The sequence below is a fragment of the Drosophila simulans genome, chromosome 2R (assembly GCF_016746395.2).
Source record: "Drosophila simulans strain w501 chromosome 2R, Prin_Dsim_3.1, whole genome shotgun sequence".
In the NCBI taxonomy this organism is placed as follows: domain Eukaryota; kingdom Metazoa; phylum Arthropoda; class Insecta; order Diptera; family Drosophilidae; genus Drosophila; species Drosophila simulans.
This window is the reverse complement of record NC_052521.2, coordinates 4,308,919-4,329,269: the sequence shown is the minus strand read 5'-3', so window position 1 is coordinate 4,329,269 and position 20,351 is coordinate 4,308,919. Positions and strand designations below refer to the sequence as shown.

The window sequence follows — 20,351 nt, the reverse complement described above, 5'->3', positions numbered from 1 at the left end:
GCTCAGAAGGAAGAAGCTTCTTTCAAGAATATCATATCTCAGGGCAAGAGAGAAAATAGGTAAAACATATAATGTTAGGATACTAGTATACTAGTACTAGTTAGGATACTTGTAATCCATTGTATGGCTTGTTAATATAAATTCCAAGAATGTGGTTCTTGTTGGCATACTTGGTTGAACTTCCCTAAATGTATTTTTTAGCATTTTTTCGTGCCATAAACTTTAAGAGACTGCACATCACTTTCAATTAAGTGGCTCAAAAGCTGTCTCCAAAGTTGAACCTATTAAGTAGGGGAAATCAGTGTCAATGGAGTCATTAACTTCCCGGTAATCCTCAATCAGGCGGCTTAGACTGCCAAGCGGAGTATTAAAGTCGCATAAAGGTGTTCGCGCAGATGTTTGCCTTGGCGGTAAACAAACCTTTTTGTTCCGCCGGGCGAGCAATAAAGCCGCCAACAAAGAAGGGCTTACAATGGGAAAACAATTGGCAACTGGCGGAGCAAGTGGCAAGGGGAAAGGGGCTGTGCGGCAGGAGCCGCAAGACAAATACAAAGGGAATGCCACAGCCAGGCCAGAACCAAGTCAATTTAGTTATTAAACTCTGCAGCTTAGCAGCGAACTACGCCCGCCGAAGCCCAAATGATCCGTGCAAACAGCATTATTGAGCCACCAGTGGCACTCAGCGGCAGAGTGTTGCATACTTTTCGGGTGTCGGCGGTGTCGAGTGCAAACAAAATGGCCGCCGACGCCATTGTTGTCAAAAAAAGGCGTCAAGCGCGTCAAGTTGGTTGCGGGAGGGGCAGTGGGGGCAGTTGGCGATGGGTGGCATAAGAGGCACAATTGCTGCCGCTGACAGAAAGCGCGCGAAAATGCCAGGACTACAAATACGGCTTCGCTGGGGCGGCATTCACATTCCCATTCCCGTTCCCGTTCCCATTTTGTGGAGCAAGGACCCTCTGATCTGCGGGTGAATCGGAAACGAGGACTCGCACACAGCAGCAGTGCCTCCATCGAGGCACAAAAACAAATAGGAGTGGGCCTCGGTTTCGGGCATATAAATTGTGCATATGCGGCGGGAATTGATGCGTGCGTCGTGTTACGGAAATTTAAATTAAATTTGTTTTATTTTCTACACCGCTCCGCTCTGCTCTGATCTGGTCTGGTTCCATCACAAAGACACAGGACGAGCCGTGGAAAAGCGCTGATTCCAGGAAAGAAAAACGCAAAACAGTCGAGTGCCGCGAAGGGCGTTTATTATCCTGCCAGCGCGGGCATGACAAGGCTTTGCCACATCAATTGCGCCACATTTGATACCACGGAGTTGAAACGTTCGGCAAAAAAGTGCTTTACATAAACGCGTATATTTTCCGACAATTTGGTGCCATGTAAAATGAGAAACTGCTGTCAATGCAGGCGCAATTGCAGTCAAACGCAATTGTTTTTGATTGCAATCAATTGTAAAATCACCCGAAACTGCACTAACATAATTGTTATTTATAATTGTTGAAGTTTGCTGCATAAGTATGGTAGTTTTAGATCTCAATGATATCTGGCTAGTGCCTAGCTGCTTGTCATTAAGCGTATAATTACTCAAGAGTGGGTGATTCATTTGATTGATAAGCTTATTTGCACAATGCGGTTCTGCAATGATTTCAAGTTGCCAAACATCAAATCTGTTTTCAGATGGAAGTTTAAACAAATTTAAAATTAAATGAAGAACGTGAAGATGGGCACAACTCACAGTGATTGCTCCTTGTTTCGCTGCGAATAGGGGTAACACTCCCACGAACGTGGCTCAAATATGTTCAGCATGTAATGTGTGTTAGGGAACACCCACAATTGAGTTAGGCTCTGGTTTGTGGCTCTGAAACAAAACGGCTTGCGGCGCAAGCACCGCCGGGCCAAAACCACGCGAGTGCCGTGGAAAAGCCGGCAACAATGTGGGAAGCGGAGGAAAAGTGGGTTTTCCGGCCGCAGCACATGTATGTGGCCTGCAGCTTTGGCTTTGTCTCATCTTACCATTGCCCATCTCACATCACCCATCCTCCCACCTCTCCACTTGCAAGCCGTAAACACGTGTGGCACAATCTCAGCCGCAAAATGGCAGGGTCGTAAATGAAATTTCTGCGATTTGCTTTGCATACGTCGCGCTGTGCTTTTTAAGGCAATTACTTGACTTGGGTTCCCTCGAGCTGTCGGTGATTAAGTGCTTAGACCTATTTTCGGTGGCACATCCAGGGCGCCGGTGTCACCGCTGCCACCGAGCCACCTCGGAGTACCCCAACCTCTGAACTACCGGAGACAGTCTGCTGCTCGACCTTCGTCCTTCGTCCTTTGTCGCCCGTCCCTCGTCCTTGTCGGCGTGTCCTGTCCGCCTGTCATCGACAGTTGGAGCCAGACCGAGAATTTGACAGCATTTTTCGGCAGGCATTTGATATGCTCGGTGGCAGGACATTAATGGGCTCCTCGGCCATTTGAATTTAAAGTTGTTGGAAGTTAAGTACTTTCATATACGCCGTTGACCAACTTTGCACTTCATTTGAATGGCTCACGGCGACAGCAGTGAAATTTTACGAAAGGACTTTAGGGCGAACACTTACCATATTGGCCTCGCTGACTGGGCGGGATCCGTAATGATTCCGCAACTTTTGCTTTCCCAAAAAAAAATTAAATTAATTATTTGGGCCCCGCGCCAGTCGAGGCAACATTAATTAACTAGATATTTATACTTTGACGAGGTCGGCAAAATTCGGAACTTCTCGAGCCGTTGGCTGTTGTCTTGGCCTTTGTGTTCTATTTTCATGTGCTGCGAACTAAGTTTTTAATGAGATAATAAAGCATTCCATTACAGGGTAATTAGGAGGTCAAGCTGTTTAATTAATACACGTGCTCGCTCGGAAACATTTTGATCAAATTGAATTCGTTTGAACATCGCGCGGCGAAGGACTCGCCGAAAGCGAATTCGTCCTTATGAAGCCTTTAACCCCGTCGCGACGGCTTTTTGCCCGGCTTTGCTTTGCTTTTCGGCGGCGCTTCCTTCACTTTGTCGTCTGATGAATAATGAAAAAGAGTTTGTCTTTGTCAATTGGGTCGGAAGAAAGGGTCTCGACGGCCCGTCTTACTCCACTCCTGATCCCGAGTTCCCACAATTAATTAGACCAAAGGCGGTGGCAGTGGACGGAGGCGGCAATTGAAGCAGGAATGCTAATTGCATTCAATTAGCCAAATTGCCAAAAGTTATCCTAGCTATCCTGGCCGCATTTAAAGAATTCCAATTAATTGGCCCCATGTGCGCGGGGCTTCCCTCCTGTTTAAAATTGTGAATACATTCATAAATGTGCATCAATTATTGATTGGCTATAAGCCCGGCTTAGTGACATCTGCGACCCGCAACCGGCTTAATTATTGCATTAATGGGCGGCGCACTCGCATTTTAATTTCGCACTAATTAAGCTCCTTACGGCGGCACTTAAATCCCCGAATAAAGCTGTTCAGGTTACAGGTATGACTTTCAATCACAGCCGGCGAATATGAATGTTTAATTGACATTTGAAACTGTTACGGCCAACCGCGACGAGGCCAAAAACAATCAACAAAGGGTTTGCATCATCTGGTTTTCATTTCCATTTTGCCTGGCCATGGCAACAAATCAAGTGGTGCATCCATGGAGATATTGTGCTCCAAGCCGTGGCACTGGGTGTTGTGCTCGATTTTCTGGCAGGATGGATAGCAAGGCAATTCGCCCTTTCAGGATGCGTCGTTGAGCGACTCAAGGGATTTAATGGGGTCAAAGGCAACCAAAACTATTTCTATCGCGCACTACCGTGCAAATCAAGCCATAAATCACAAATTTTTAGCTAGCTGTTTAGATTTCATTTGCAAATTCGGGTCATCCTTTATCATAACTGTGAGCAAGTACGTTTTGATATTTATATATTTATACTGTTTATATTGTGATGTATTCGTTGAAAAGTATGAGTATGTATCAGGTAGAAGTTACATTTTCTTGATCAGAATTACTAGTCAAGTCTAGGCATTCTGTCCGTTCGCTTGTCCGCATGTCCGTCCTTTCGTTTGTATGTCCGTATGAACGTTAAGATATCGGAAGCTATAAAAACTAGAAAGTTGAGATTAAGCATGCAGATTCTAGAGACGCTTGGTTTCAGAAGACTGCCACGCCCACTCTCACAATCCGGCTTAATATTCATTTCTATTTGCACTCCCACCAGTTCAGTAACGAGTATCTGATAGTCGAGAGCTTCACAATATTTTTTCTAAGAAATTAAGATTATATCAGTCTTGTATAAGATTTTTCTATGTATGTATTAAAATCTATAATATTTAATTTAGTTCTTAATTTGAGTGAAAGAAAGGTTAAGCTTTGAGCATATATAAATAAAAAAAGATTATAAAATTTCCCTATATTTAAGTTTGGTTTTATGGAGGTATATGCTTAAAAGATGTTGAATTGCTGACACATTAAAATAGTAAGCTGGTTTCCCTTTACCCCCACTACCATCTTTATATATGTACTACCAATTTCACAATTTTTGGGTCTGTCAGCATACATGAGAGCATTTGCGAGTACTTACTGCGACTGGACGATGCGCTGACGTAGGCCGATGAACGCCGCTTGAAACCGCTGGGCGCCGCCTCGCCGCCGCCCCCGCTGCCCCCGCTCCCACTACTGCTGGCGGGCAGGAAGCGGGACAGGGAGAGCAGGGACTTGAAGAGGTCCGTCACGTTGCTGTCCTCCTTCGCCGAGCACTCCAGCACTTTCGCCCTGCGAGGAGGAGAGGCGGTTTAAAAAGGTTGCATAATTTCAGGGGCGACCGGGTATATAGCGCATACGCAATGCATACATCAGCGAATTTCGGTGGCCCGAAACAAAGCGATTGCGGCACAAAAAACCCAAAACGATCCAAACCGTAAACCGAGCCAAAAAAGCCAAACAAAACCAGCCCAACAATGTGGCATGTTCAATGCGAAACAGAGTTTTTGTGCTCGCCACGACCAAGTGGGCCATCCCATCCATCCGGACCACCGTCCGGGGGGCCGAAACAAATGTTGCTAATGGCCAAATTAAGCATGTCATGTTCGCTTCAAAATGGTGCGGCACTAAGGATTCACTGCAGGACGCGGCCACGATCCACGCTGGCCCCACAGCTCTGAGACCAGGGTTAAGACTAGGATGAGGATAGGAATGGGATGAGCATGAAGCAAGGACTATGACTATGACGAGGACGATGATGTTGGCGAGGACAGGTGGGGTTCAACACACGGGCGATGGCAGGATTACGCAGTACCCGCCTGTCAGGAGGATTTCCAGCTTAAATGTGGCCTTTCGTCGGATGGCTTATTTCTAGTCAAAATATTCCAGTTTGGCTTACATCAGAATTGCCCTTTGTTGCCTTTTTCCAAAGAATTGTCGATTGTACTTCGCATTCACACATTTTCAGTGGAAAATGTACTTATCACTTTAATTAATTTCAGTTACTCCGTTCCTCATTAATTAGTTGATTATTTGAAATGAAACAGATCTGCACGCAAAAAATTTATGAATGTCGTTAAAATTGATGTATATTTTACAAGCGGACAAGCAAATTTTAATTAGATAAGGTATTAAAGCAATCAAATTTTAAAATGTGTACTTTAAATTTATAGTTTTCCCTAAATAGTAGTGAGGTTAGTACTTATACTAGAATATATAATCTTGAAAGTCCCATTCTGGCAAAAATATTTTCCTTGTATCTACGATTTTGGCGATAAGTGGCATAGCTGAAGATTTAATTTTCCAATTTCTACTCAATTTTAGATCAGAATTTGTAAAGCTATAGTTGAACTATTTCTTATGGTTTTATTTTATGTATAGTTATTAATATTTGAGTGCAGTGGTGTTACGTTAAATATTAAATTTTTTTGATCAATATGAATGATTGCAAGATGACCCTAACAAATTTGGAAATGTATATTTATTTAAACGCTGTTTCCAATGTTATTTGAAAGGGGTTTTTATTCAACTGCAGTTTGCATTTACACTTGTTCTGAATTAATATTCATAAAATGGATTTCTTTGCTGGATTTTCCCAATTTTTGCCTTTTTTATGCTACAGAAACAGCTGACAGAGTGACACAGAATATTTTAGCATTCCAGGCAGCTTCATTTAATTAAAGTTACAACGGCTGACTTGGCAAAATAAACAAATAGATGGCCGAATTGTTAATGCCGTAAGCTGCAATAACAGTAAATCAAAGTAAAATTGATATCGCACGGGAGTTTATTTTGCGCATTAACGCTGGCTGGCCAAACGGCAGGAAAATGCGCATGACTTTGCAATTAAATGTTGAATAAATACATTGTCCCACCTTCGGCACAGTAAACCACTTACCCACGTAGGACCTGCCCCAATGTATCCCTACGGTGTGTGGCATACACTGAGCACAATGCGGGGGAGTGCCCATTCAGGCAGATAAATGCACTTGAGTGGCATGCTCTTAAAGCGTTTAACCGCAGACAGACAGGCAGCAACAAATTGCATTGCAGCTCGATGCCAGGAAACACCACACACACACACACACCCACACAAGCACTCACACCTCCACGCGAGTGGGGAACCTGGGGAATCCTCTAGGTGTGAGATTGTGGCGATGGGTTCAAGGTGTTTCCCGCTCCCGGGAACAAAACCGCACCATCAATCTGCGTGAATGTTTAATCCAACAGAGATTTGTACGTAATGCTCACGCCAACTGTCCTGCGTCTCGTGTCCCTTGTACCTTGTCCCGCGTCCTTCAGTCTCCATCCCACTTGCCCAATCCTTCGTCCTGCGGCCTCTGTCATCTCCATTTTGCGGTTGAGTGCGCCTCCTGCGTGGCGCTCTTTGGTCGCTTTTAAATAAGTTTACGCACGCTTGCTTAAACAGCAACACGAGCGTGCCACGCCCCACTTTGCCGCCGCCCATCCCGGGGACTTTCGCAGGACACTCGCATGGAATTATGCCAGGAGGCCCACTCCCAGCGGCAGGCACGTATGTGATCGCAAGTGATTTTTACGAGTCCTGCCCCGCAGTTTATTAAGGAAGCAATTACCTCGCGAAAAGCGCCTCTGAAATATGTGCTGGCCAGCGAGTCCTTTTCACCAGCGAATCGCCAGGATGCGGCCGCGCTTTCACGGCTGGTTGTCACGCGAGAAATGCATTAAAATTGTTAATGTGGCAAACAAAGACTTTAATCAGGCCAGTTGTACTCGTTTACCACTCGCTGCGGTCTACTTTTGCTGACAAAAGAAGCAGTTCTGTACAACTGGGCTTTTTCGCAACTCGGTAACTTAAACTTTAAAGTCCTGAAATTGAACAAATGAAACAGCTACGAAACTCTATACGAGTCAGACATCAAATAAATATAAATATTTGTACACTTCACCTATCACCTTTCTGCATTTTATATGCGTTCATTCGTCAAATGCATTTGAAACTTTCTGTGGTTTATTCATTTAACAAAATGTCGGTTTGCTGCTCGCCTCTGACGAACTCTAGAGTTTTCACCCATTGTGTTTCGGAAGGAAACACAAATCATCACCACTACTAATCATACTTCTCACAGCCTCACAGCAAGTTCCCAGAGCATCAATCGAACGGTTCTAGAACAGCCAAGTTGAAGGACCCCATGCACCCCATGCATATGCGCATATGGAATGCCCCACTGCTTAGTATTCAAAGACCACTCCAATGTATCACTCATACGACCAGTTGTCCCCGTCAACGGTTGCATGTAGATGGCCAACATGACAGCATCACCGTTTGCGGCACAAGATGGCCAATTAGGAGCTATTATGGGGAAACATCCTTTGTGCAAATAGCGAGATGCTATATTCCTCCTGATGCGATTTCCACCTAGCTGCACTCAGAAAAATAAGTTTAAGGGAGTACCAAAACAAATGATAATAATAATATAACACGTATTTATAATATCATTCTTCACACTACTTGACTTTATACTTGTGACTGCTGTGATTATCCAACTAGTACTATCTTTTGGCAAATTCCCCCCGATTCCTAGTAATTTCTTTCAGTGTGCGACTCTTGCTCCGACACTTTCCCAGCTAACAAATGGCATTTAATGAGCGCAGCACCCGTTCCGTGGACAATGCAACTGATTTCGGTGGCCCAACTCCCTTCCATGGTCGCCGTCACGCTCTCAGTCGCTTAATTTCATTTCTAGCAATTTAATTGCGCTGCTGCCATTTGCTGCCGGCTGCCCCTTGCCATTGCAGCTCCTCTGGGGCGGCACGAATTTATGGCTCCATTTTAATTCCACTGTGTTTCGTTACTTATGAAAATTGCAGCTGTTTGGCGGTTTTGCGGCTTTGTGGCTCGGGCTTTGTTGCACAACTTTTGGCAGTTGTCCCCTAATTGCTGTCGCGTGCAGCAGCTGTTGCGCATTTTACGGCGACCGTATCCTGCGAGATTCATGTGGGCAAGTGCCAACTTACCGTAAGCGCGGCAGCTCGCAGAAGACCCAGTCGGTCACCTCCTCCAGCTTGACCTCTCTGTGGGTGGTGGCCAGGTCGGACTTGTTCCCGGCGATCACAATGGGGATGTCCTGCGGAGCGAAAAGGATTAGCAGTGGCACTCGGAGCGGCACAAGCCTCCTTGTCCGCCCGAAATCGGGATGCGGACAAAGCGTATTGCGCCGTAATTGATACTCGTTCGCACAATGGCGGCGAAAAGCGGAAACCATGAAAGCCCTCGGAAACAATAGCGCTAACTATCGCACATTGGCACGGAATTGTTAACCCTATATTGCACAGTAATACCTATCTGAAACTAAACCCACTCAAAGTATCTTTCATTAAAGAGGAGATAAAGAAATAACCTGGACGAATGCTCACTACGAATATGAACAGATGTAGAACTGATGTCTTATTAAATTGGAAACTTCCTAGGCCATTTGTCTTTTAGTTTGTACCGCTTACCAAGTGGCAAGTGACCCCTGACCCACTGTGCAACTTTAGAGCCGAGTCCGAGCAAAAAGCCTAAACCTCTGCAGAGGCAGAGCTCTGCCGCTCGGCTTGACTCCTCCGCCACAAAGGGGAACATTTATAATTGCTTTTCGGATTGTGGCGCAGGACGAGGGTCCTTTCAGGCTTCCGCATTTCAGGCGCCGCTGATTACATGCAAAATGCAGGAGTGCTGAGTGCCAAGTGCGGACTGCAGCTGCACCTGCAACTCACCTGGAAGTCACCGCGCTGCTCGCGGATCTCCTCGAAGCACTGCTTCACACACTGGAAGCTGGGCGCGGATGTGGCCGCGTAGACGAGCATGAAGGCGTGGGCCGTGGCGATGGACAGGCGCCGCATGGCCGGGAACTGCATGTCACCCGACGTGTCCAGGATGTCCACCTGCAAGGGATGAGGGCGGAAAAATTACGCATAATTAAATTGGGATGGCCGCCAGCCGTGGATGGCAGTAAACTGCCATCAATGAGATCCCGTGTCCGCATGGAGCGTTCGCGGTTTTTAATTTAACCCGCCGTGTTTCAGATCATTGACGTTCAATTTAAACAACAAAATGTATTCCATAAAATTAAATTCATTCACGATATTACAATTTTATTTTGCAGGTCCTTTGATTAAAGGCAGCACTGTGAGATTGGGGGAACATGGAGCTGAACAAAATTATTACTTAAACGAATCCATTTGATTACTTGCTGTGCTCTCCTTTAGACCATGTATCTTATAGGAAAAGCAATACAAATTGGTTTTTCAATAATTTAGACTTTTTTGTGGAAGCTTAAATACGTTGTCATTTCTTTACTATGATGCCCAAAACCTAAATGAAGTTTAAGAGACTAAGAGTGATTTTCCAACGTTTGATTTTAATAATGTGGAAGTCTCTTGGTCCAAAGGTGTCAGTTACAAAAGGTTTCTGCAGCTAAAAGACCGAAGAGTTATTATCGGAAATTTGTCAAGTATGGTTATACCCTTGCAGAGGGTATTATAGTTTTAATCACTCTAAAGTAGTCGCTCAGTATAATAGCTATCTGCTGAATTTATGATTACTACACCATATAGTTGCCTTAGTAAAGATTTAAATATTAATAGAGTACTGATAGAAAAGCTTTTGAAAAGAGGAGTACTTCTATATTATTAAGGTGATAGGAAATAGTTGAAGCGGTAGGGTGTATAAACTTCGTCATACCGTAAAATATTCCGTTCTAGTTTCTTTTTGGTGTATAAAGATATTGCCGCGCAACGTTTATTAACTTTGTTAGTGGCGACAAAGTGCTCAAATGGTATAGTTTTTTCAACCGTTTTAATGGCATGGAAATAGGGCTTAAAAGCTAAAGTTTGGTAAATCTTTGGAGATTCAAATTCAGACAAAAGCAAACATTCTTTCTTAATATTTATTGGAATATTAAAGAAGTAGTTAAACGGATAAAATGCTATTGTTCTCAGTGAAGTGGGAGCTAGGAATATACATTTTAAGTGAATCCGACATTAAATTCTGGTACTTTAAATACAGGCAAACATGGTCCGGATCCTTTTTTATCCATTATTTTGGGCGTCGTTTTCACTGCTGTTGGCACTGCCCTTTGTACGCAGGACATTTAATGGAGTGCTTTTTAAACGATATGTCCGTGGAAAGCACAAGGACGAATGCCCCGCCCAATCGGCGGTGTCCGGTTGTCTGGCCATCTGGACGGTGGCCCCGAGGTCGTGACTCCTGGTTGAAGCCAACTAATCCCCGTGTCAGCATCTGTTATGTTGGTTACGAGCATAATGCCGCGTGGAGTACGCGATACGCATCGAACGCGATCCGGATTCCGGAATGTCAATGGCACGCGGAGGCCAGAAAGCCAAAGAGCCAGAGGCGAATCCAACCATTTAGCCCTGTCGACGTGATCTCCTCTTGGTCCTTAGCCCACCAATTGACAGCCTGGGCCATTGTGACGCAAATTTGTAACGCATTGTTTGGCCGAAATGAGTAAACTTTATTAAAACACTTTGCAGAATGACACAATTTATATTTTTGACACCATTCCCGGTCGCTCGGCTTTTGTTCGCCGGACCGCCTTTGTTCGACCATCCATGTTTAAGGCATCAAATGCGTCCTGCTGTGCGCACTTGCACATCCACGTACATACACGAAATGGCTTTTAAAGACCAAAAATCGTTTAGTGCAATAGAATGTTCCCGTTTGATGGCCACATGCTGCTCCGGCAATCAGTCTCAGCGGGCTGTGGGCGCTCCTCGAGCTTGGATGGCAAGCTTTGGCTTTGGCCCCAGCGGCCAATGGTCCAGGCCAACCTGATTTGGATGCACCTAGCCACCTGGCTGCCTGACCGTCTGGACACTGCACCCAAGGTGGCCGGGAATAAATCACTTTGGGGTCGGGTGACAGCTCCCGAGTGGAATTCAATCTGGGCGGGCTTAAGTAATGGATGCGCACCCGTCGGTCGCTAAAATGAAATTAATTAAATCGAAGACAAGAGCCTGGCAACGGCGCCGCCTCCTAGAGAGCCAGTGTCACCAAAGCACCTCCAGGAATCAATTTGGCCAGCTAGAATCCCGATAATGAAGCTCAGCAGCTCCAGCCAGCCAGGCAGCCAGGCAGCCCACCTATTAATCAACTTTCCCAGCAACTTTTGTTCGCCGAACATGTGCTTGTGGTGTAAGACAAGTTTGAACAGCGTATAATCAGCTCCAGCGGAGCAGTGAATGATGTTCCATCAGAAGTTTTCCATTTCATGACATGGTCGTAAGGATGCGTCGGAGGCAGCTGTGATGCCTGCTTCCACGGAGGACCCTCTACCTCCAGTGCTATCAACACCCGTATGGTTATCCATAGCAGATAAAGGCCCGATTAAAATAATACGCAGCAGTTATCAGTTTCCGGTATACTCCCTCGTTCTTCCCCGGGCATGACACAAGTTATTACCCATTAATCGCGCTCCTAAGTAGCGTAATAGGGCACGCAAGTCCGGAACTCTTCCGCCGGCAGCACTGGTAGCTCAGCGGGCTGGGAAGTGGGCCACATTTTCCAAGTTGCTTCCGCTGTTTTGAGCGTGTGCAAATTTGATTAATGAGTCTCCGCCCACAAGCTGTCAGTCAGTTTGTCAGTCGGTCGCTCCGTTTGTGGTGAAGGGATGGGGCTGGAAACTATTCGCCAAGACTGCCGTAAGTACATTTAAGCCAGTTGAGATTCATTCGTTCAATTTGCGTTTTCATCTTTAATATACATATGTAATCTTCCCGAGTTCTGCCCCTGGCAGAGATGGCTCAAACCGCCGACCCCACAGACCGCCAACCACTCCTGCCTGCTCCACTCCGCTCCAAATAGGCTTTCAGGGAGCTACTCAATTGCCAGGAGACCAGAAGCACACGTGTCTTGCCTAATACTTTGCATATGGAGCGTAAAGCCTGCGGAGCCCTGTGCTGTGGATGTTCTCCAGACATCCAATTAGTAGATTTCTGCCTAATTTGCGGCATTACCTATGGCATTGCCGGCGAGTTGATGACCACAACGGTGATTGGGTAAATGAAGTCGTCCCACTGCAGTCGGTTTAAATTGTTTGGAATAACAAATCTGGCATACAGGTGGGTTGCAGCGATTGCCCATTAATTTCTTAGTTAACCTTTTACTCCAACCACTCGCATTCTAAGGAGTATTGCCCAGACTCCTGATATTTTATAATTAAGCGACATAGGCCTATCCAAAATTAAATTTACTTGATTTGTGCTTAAACGTCAAGTAATTAATGTCTCAGCTCCATTGTTAAATAAAAATCTTCTCCTAGCCGTTAATTTTTCCCAAAAGTACGTTTTTGCAGGATGAGAATGAATGGCTTTTAAGACGAGCACTAAGGCATATAGTTGGGAGTGCATTTCTGACATTTCAACTCTTATAAACCAATTACAGCAAAATTCCACTTGAAATGTCACCAAAAAGGGACAAAAAGCTGGCGCACACTTGTTCCATTGTAACCGGAACAGGGGACTCGGGGAATCGGGCAAGGACTTACCTTCAGTGTGACGCCTCCCAGGTCGTACTCGCGATTGTAGAGATCCTCGACGGTGGCGCGATATTTGTCCGTGTAGGTTTTGAACAGGAAGCGCTTCACAATGGAGCTCTTGCCCACGCCGGCGCCGCCCAGAAGGACGAGGCGAATGCGCTCCAGGTCCGCCATCTCGCTAGTGGCTTTGTCGACGTCTCCTGTTTGGAAATCGCTAGTCGTCAAGTGGAGCACCCTCGTCCTGCGATTGTTCAGCTGCGTTGGCCCTCAAGTGCGATGGCTTGTGTTTGCTTGTTCCGCTGGCCTCAGCGCTGCATTATGACGGATTTGTGTGCTTAAGCCGTAGTCGGGGCATCATAAGTCCCAACACTTCCTCGATTTCCGCTGCGAGCTCAGTGTTCCAGGTACACCTTCACCATGGCCACTAGCACGGCAGGGCCAGACGGCAGCAGGCAGCCAGACTTCCGGCCTGGCAACTTCCGCTTCCGGTCGCGAAGTAGTGCGAAGCTGTGGATGCAAACAAATAGGGTGAAATTTAGCTCGGTTTTGTACTTTCAAGTACGATCTATTAATAACTTAGGGCTATGCTTATCAAGTACTTTCATATTTTATTTTTCAAGTACTTTTGCATATTTAAATTACCAACATAAGCTTAAAGTAATCCCAAACTAGGTAAAAACAAATACCAAACCTCCGCAAGTGTGTGAGTAAAATGAATTATTATTTGGACGAAAACTTCAAGGCAACAATGCAATCGCATTCAAATCAGGCATCAAAGCTGCAGTTTTCACAATTTTACCAAACGGTAACCCACCCGAAGCCATTGGAATCTGAAAATGTAGTTTCAAAACTCTGTATCCCATCCATTTCTGTTTGCTGCTCCTGATTGGCTTTGCCAAAGGATGCGCTGCTCGGGCTCAAAGTATCTCAAACTGCAGTGGCATGCAGCTCGCTGCATGTAATCATAATCTGCTCACGTGCTCACCCCGCAAATCAGATGAACGTATGGCATCTGGATACAAACATTGATACAACTAAGACCCTCCAATTGAGGAGGCCGCTCTGGGAGCCGAATTCCCCGGATGCAAACCAAACAGAAACCGAAAACGTATGTGGACCCCATAAAGCATCAGACAAACACAGTGGAGTGGAGCGCTGGAGTGGCAAATGCACTTCCTTTCGGCCTTTCGGCCCTTGCAGTTTGCATGTGATGTAATGTGCAGGCTAAGTGCAGCCAATTCAATTGGCAGCAATTTTGCAGTTTTTCTTAAAGCGCGCCAGCGGAGGACCATTTGCACCTGTGCCATGTGCACCTGGGCAATCCTCCGGCGCTCTCTGTTCCCGTAATTGCAACTTAATGTAATTAGGTTTTCCAGCAAATGCAATTTATTGCCATCAACTGCACAGGTTGCTGCCGCCCGTGAGTGGGCAAATTTGGTTAGACGCCCACTGAACTGACTGCGTTCCGTCCCGCGTGCAGATAATAAGGATCAATTTAAGTGTGCAGGCTGCATCGGCTGTTAATTATTCCGGGGCTAATGAATCAGAGTGAAAACTAGCAAACTGGTCGCCTCACCTGCAGAAAGGTGAACTGCACTTGCCTCCGAGGACAGGTGGTTTACGACCCAATCACCTGGTTGAGTGCAGTAATAGCCCGGCTCGTTTGCACTGTCCGTGCCTGTGTGTGTGGCAGTGGTTACGGCCGTAGTTTCACCAGATGGCAAATATCCGCACGGATTTATGACTTTTAGATCTGAAAGTCAAAGCGCTAAGGCACTTTCATAATCATTCGTTCAGCACTCAAGTGGGGTTTGTTATTCCGCCCATGTTTATGTTAGCCTTGCAGGCAAACTCAGGGAATATCAAATGCATGTGGGCATGTGGGGATGGGGATGTGGGCCTGGCCTAAAGCGAAGCAAAGTGTTTTTAATTTCTCGGCTCGTCTGGCCGAATTCCGAATTTCGAAATGCAAAAACCACCTGAACTTGAGCTGCACTTGCGAAGGCAGGCATCCTTGTAAATTCACAACTATTTACATTGTGCTCGGGATAATTTTTAATGAAAAACCAGCAGTACGGAAGATTTTGTTTGTTGTTTTCAGCTTAGCCCAGCAGTAGCAGCAGCATAGAAATGCATATTAATTTGCATCTATTTTGCGCAGGGGGGCTGCACAAAACGGGAGAATTTCATACGCCCTGTGGGACATACTGTTTGCACTGCATTATGCCATGTGAAGTAGCGGGTGGATGTGCTTTAGATAAGCCGAAAGCGAGCGGATAATGATATAACTGAGCGGGAGCGGAGGGAATTTCCCACGGGTAGAGTAAATTAGAAAATTTAAATATCAATATTAAAAGCCAGTGCTGTCGCCGATTTTCCCCCATGAGAACTCTATTTTCAACATATTCCCGAATCCCGGGCAACGCTCGCAAACTTTCGCACACGCAGCAGCCTTCAGAGTGTTTTTCTGTACAAAAATTTAATTAAATCTACTAGGCCCACGCCGAAGACAACTGCCAACAGCTGTGGAAAACATAAAAGAACGGCAAGCCCTGGCCAAAAGTTTCCGCTTTACATTTTAAAGCAAGCCGAAAGAGCCAAACTTGAATTAATTTTTCTGTTTTCCGCAAATAAAAGCGTTCCTGTTGTTGACATTTTTTGTTTTTATCATCCCGACTGCGGACGACGGACGACGGACGACGGACCTCGGACTACGGACTACGGAAACATGTCATCAACAACTCAAAGGGCAGAGGACCTCAAAACTTTTGGGAACGTGTTTGCTCGAGCAGTTAGGAAATGCAAGGTTGCCATCACAACAGACGCACAAAATAAAAGAATGAAAATACTCGTATTGGCCATTCTGACGTTCCCTTTTTCGCTTTCCAGGAAATCAATTTGTGTTCCTGCCCCATCCCCCGATTATTGCGAATCTGTTCAGCTGGCCCCTCCGGCGAAGGTAACATGGAGTGCCAGGATTGGGGGACATATGTGCGCCGAGCATCTTATTGATTAGTTTCTTAGAGGATAAGACAGATCGGATGCATTCCTGCGCCCGAGGCCGTTTAAAATGTCATTAAAAGCACATTTGCCTGTTGCCGCGGCTCTGGCACTCCCTGCACTTGTTGGCAAGGGCACACGATAACAAGCGAGCACCAGGGCTTAAGGACTCAACTGGTCCGGAGGGACTGGGGGCCATGGGGGCCATATGTGGCAGAAGGCAGGGGCAGTGGCCAAAGGGTCAGGGCTGGGGATGTGCTGTCACTCGTTTCTGGCCAGACAGAGAATTCTAAACTTTCATATTTGCGGAAACAGGCGGACCACGTCAAACAATTTGTGCGGGGCGGCATTTATAAATATTTATTAGCCGCATTCCAATGCGTCCTGCTGCGTTGCCAGTTGATTAAAATGCCTCAAATACCGCAGGGATATCACAAGTTGATCCGACATATCACGAAAAGCCCGCGAAAAGTTGCAAACTCTGGTGCGGCTCTGGGGACTTTGGCCTGGTTCGGTGGTGAACTACTTCCGCTTGGACGCACCAGCCATCCGTGTTAACCGCCTTTGTTGCAGATGATGGACATGTGCGTTAAGCTCCAGCCATCAGCTGTCACACTGAGAGAAATGCTTGCCATGCATGATCAAGGGAACCTATGGATAAGCCTTGTATTTCAGTCTTGAATTTTTTTGTTTCTTTTGTACTTCTGACAAAAAAAAAACAGAATAAATTACAATATTTGTTGTCCTTTGTTTACAATACATTTTTTTCTATGTTCTTTGATACTTTATGAAAAACATTAAAAAAAAACAATTTGTGAGCCATATACAAACATATGTTAAATCCCAAAAGGCTTTAGCTTTCTCACATGTTTTTTAATGACAGGGCACAGCGTCCTGGTTATTGAAAATTATTACAACATGAACTTTTTTAAATAAATATTTTTAATGGATTAAAAATTAATTAAGTCTATTTGCACACGTATAGATATGTAATCCCACTCATATTATAAAACTTGTAGATAAATATGTATATAGCAATATTACGATTTCAATAAAAACAATATTAAGATATCACTAAAAAATTATAATAGCTTCAAAAAACCATTTGAAAATCCAAAATCAAGGTAGCCATATGGTTTTTATATTGTAAATATTTTTTCATACCACTTATTGTTTTAGAAAGTTATGTTAACTGCCTGCTGAGATTTTTACTGGTGCTTATAAATACACCAAATTAAGTAATTAAAATGTATTTATTACACAAAACCCGACGTCCAACTTTGTAATTGCAAAAAGCGAACTTGAAACTTCACCGAACCTAAACTTCTTAAATGACTTGGAATTCTCCGGTTAGCCACTTCTCGACCACAACTAATTGCAGTGGCTTTTCGTTCAACTTGATTAGTTTGCCGTTTGTTAATGTAAATTCCGCAACACAAAATACACAAAATACATGTACACAAATTTGGCAACATTTCTGGGGTTGAGCAGTCTGGGCTTTTGAACACCATTAAGCATTAAACATTACGCTTTATGTGCGATTAACATTCGCAATATGGCTGCTCATGCTGTGAGCTGTGAGTTGTGGCCTTGTGGTGCTTAAATCATAAAATACGCTTTTATGTTGCATGCCGAGCGTCGCGTCATTTGCCATCTGACGCCAAACACCAAACAGCAAACAGCAAACACTAAACACCCAAGCACCCATGCATGTTAAGGAATTAGCCCTGTTTTCACCGATTCGGGGATTTATGGCGATGAATTTGAACTACTAATGGGCCCGAAAGCGGCCGCAGCGATAAACAAATGATTTTATGGCTATGATTCTGGTCAGGACCGGGTCCCAGCCACATTATCACTTCACCCCCAGCCCTCGCCTTCCGGTCCATACCCCTTCTACAAGCCGTGACAGTTGTAGTTGGTGCAGGACCAGGCTTAACGATTACAAAGTGGCGACGCAGTATCTAGGCCACCAGGCGATGCCGTTAAACTGTTGATTACTGCGATGATGACAGCTCCGGATCGTCCATCTGACCTCCGACCCGCAGTCGCACGCCTCACACCTTTCCACACGTCTCGGGCGGTGTGGCCTATATTAATCTCAGAGGCACGGAGCGGTGCCATAAATTCAATTTCGGATGGGAGCCGCGCACCATCATCGTTGGATGAGCAGGTAACACCAAGGTGGACCACTGTAATGTTCGATCTTTGATATAACTCACTACTTTTTTACAAAGGGATTCAGTGGAACGGGCACAACTGACTATCTATGTGCATATGTGCTACTTTTTAAAGCTTCAAAATTTGAAAGTTTATTCGAATATTGGTACTATTTTAATAGGGCATATACCTTTGACCTTTAAAAGTCACAGAAAGGCTGAGGAAAACAGATTACAAGATCAGTTTATATTCCTCCTAGGGTAGAATATTTATATTTAAATACATGCATACTCGTATTGTGGCAAAGGGATGAAACATTACGCAACCAGAGGTCCACCCTAACAAACTCATATCTGTCCTCACCAATTTCATGGTGGAGGCGAGCCATTAAAGCCTTTTTTCTTTCTGGCTCAATGGTGTGCAGAAAATGGGTCACTAACTGTTACTTATTTATACTAATCACGGCAAATGGCTGGGAGCCTGGAGGGGCAGTTGGGCTGCCAGAGTCCCGAGGAGGAGGAGTACTCCGCACATCCCCTGAAGCGACTGAGGAGAACGACGCCTTTTATCTGTTCGACTTAAGTGTTGTGAAAAAGTTTTTGGAGGTATCCAAATATAGAAGGCAATGACCAGGGCGAGGACGAGGTTGAGGTTGAGGTCCTTTTGACCGCCCGACATCGGGCGAACAATTTGCACTTGAACTGAGCTCATTATGCCGCCAACGAAGCCCCAGATCCCTTCCAGTCCGTAATGAGCCAACTGTGTGGAGCGGAAACTTAGCTGCAGAAACAACAAATTAACTGCAGCAACACGAGTCTGATGCAAATGGGCGAGCCTGAGCCAAAGCCATGTGGCTGGTGACTTGGCTAATTGGACAATGGGAGCAGAAACAGAAACAGGATCACAATCAGAATCAGGAGCTGATGCGGATACTTCCCTAATAGACTTTGTGAGCAGCGGAGCTATTTCAAAGGTGCTTAGCGTTGGTATTTTATCGACTGGATAGACTCGTTATCTGTAGCCCCTACCCGAAGATACACTCTATCGCACTCTAATCGAGTTCTCTCTGCGATTTTGCAATCAAGAAAAGGTTCCGCACGCAAATTCAGTAATCGACTTTGGGCTGATGAGAACTGCGACTGCGAGTTGGCTAAAAAGGGGATCCAATAAATTCGATTGCAACCGAAGCATGAAAAGCCAGCAAGGCGAAAGCTGAGAGTGGTGGGAGCTACTGCATGGCTGGCAAAAAGGTCAGGCACTCGCTGGCAGCCTGCAACCCCAAGGATCCGCTCAAACGACCCGCAGGTCACAGAATCCCCGGCTAATGGCTAAGCAAACAAGCCAAGGACGAGCACCAGGATAGCGCCATCGAGGGTGTAGCGAAATTAATGCAAAAACTTAATCAGGCGCGCGAAAGGAGAAGCCGGCAGGGGCTTCCCGGGGCAGCAGGTGCCGCTGGCTGGCGCTGGTGCAGCCCGTCCTGGAGGGTCGTCATCGATTGTCAACAGCTGGCAGTGCCACAAATTAAACACAAACAAACCACAGACGCCGGGGAAGCAGTGGGACTCACCCTTCCTCGCCTTTGTGCTTGTCTTTTGGCCAAAAGAGTGCAGGCTCCCTCGTGATTGTCATTCGTATTGGCCAGCAATAGTGATGCGAATATCTGGCTAAGCTAAGTAAACCTATGTATAGGAAAAAGATCTTGGCTTATACTTTTAGCAGAAAAAAGATGTCAACTCATGAGTTTCCTTTTAAGGATTAAGTATTCCAGTTCCATTAAAGGTTTCATTTCTTAGGATTTTTATTCATGTACATTTTAACGGATGAAAGAAAACTATTTGAATACCCATTTTCAATTGAGCATCGGAAAATGTTCCCAAAAGTGTCGCTAACTGAAAGGGAGTGAAAAAGTACCGTGGCGAAAGTACCTAGCCAGTTCCCAGCACAGCTTCATTCGCCCCGTTGGCCGGGGAATCGAAGTAATGGCAAAGTGGAATTGGTAAGGAGCGAGCACAAAGTGGGCTCCCCTTGAGTGGCCACGTTCCTCGCAACAGAAACAGCAACAGCAACTGCAACAGCAAAAGCCGAGGCTGCATCTGCAGCTGCAGTTGCGTTTGCAATGTCAGTGGCAGTCGGACTTGCCACAATCTCCCCGAGAAGGAGGATCCAAAGGGGCACGT

The 20,351-nt window shown here is 45.5% G+C and overlaps 1 protein-coding gene across 2 annotated transcripts in view; it reads right to left on the bottom strand.

Annotated features, from left to right (window-relative positions):
• The window catches only part of LOC6733288 (GTP-binding protein Di-Ras2), a 30,738-nt gene that overhangs the window by 3,162 nt on the left and 7,225 nt on the right, over positions 1-20,351 (bottom strand). For both annotated transcript variants that reach the window (XM_016167554.3, XM_016167555.2), the window contains 4 exons: positions 13,021-13,518; positions 9,230-9,397; positions 8,489-8,598; positions 4,593-4,783 (listed from right to left, as the gene is read on the bottom strand). In XM_016167554.3, coding sequence (XP_016026193.1) covers positions 4,593-4,783; positions 8,489-8,598; positions 9,230-9,397; positions 13,021-13,185 — 634 coding nt within the window. In that variant the 5' untranslated portion in view covers positions 13,186-13,518. The remainder of the gene's footprint in view (positions 1-4,592; positions 4,784-8,488; positions 8,599-9,229; positions 9,398-13,020; positions 13,519-20,351) is intronic.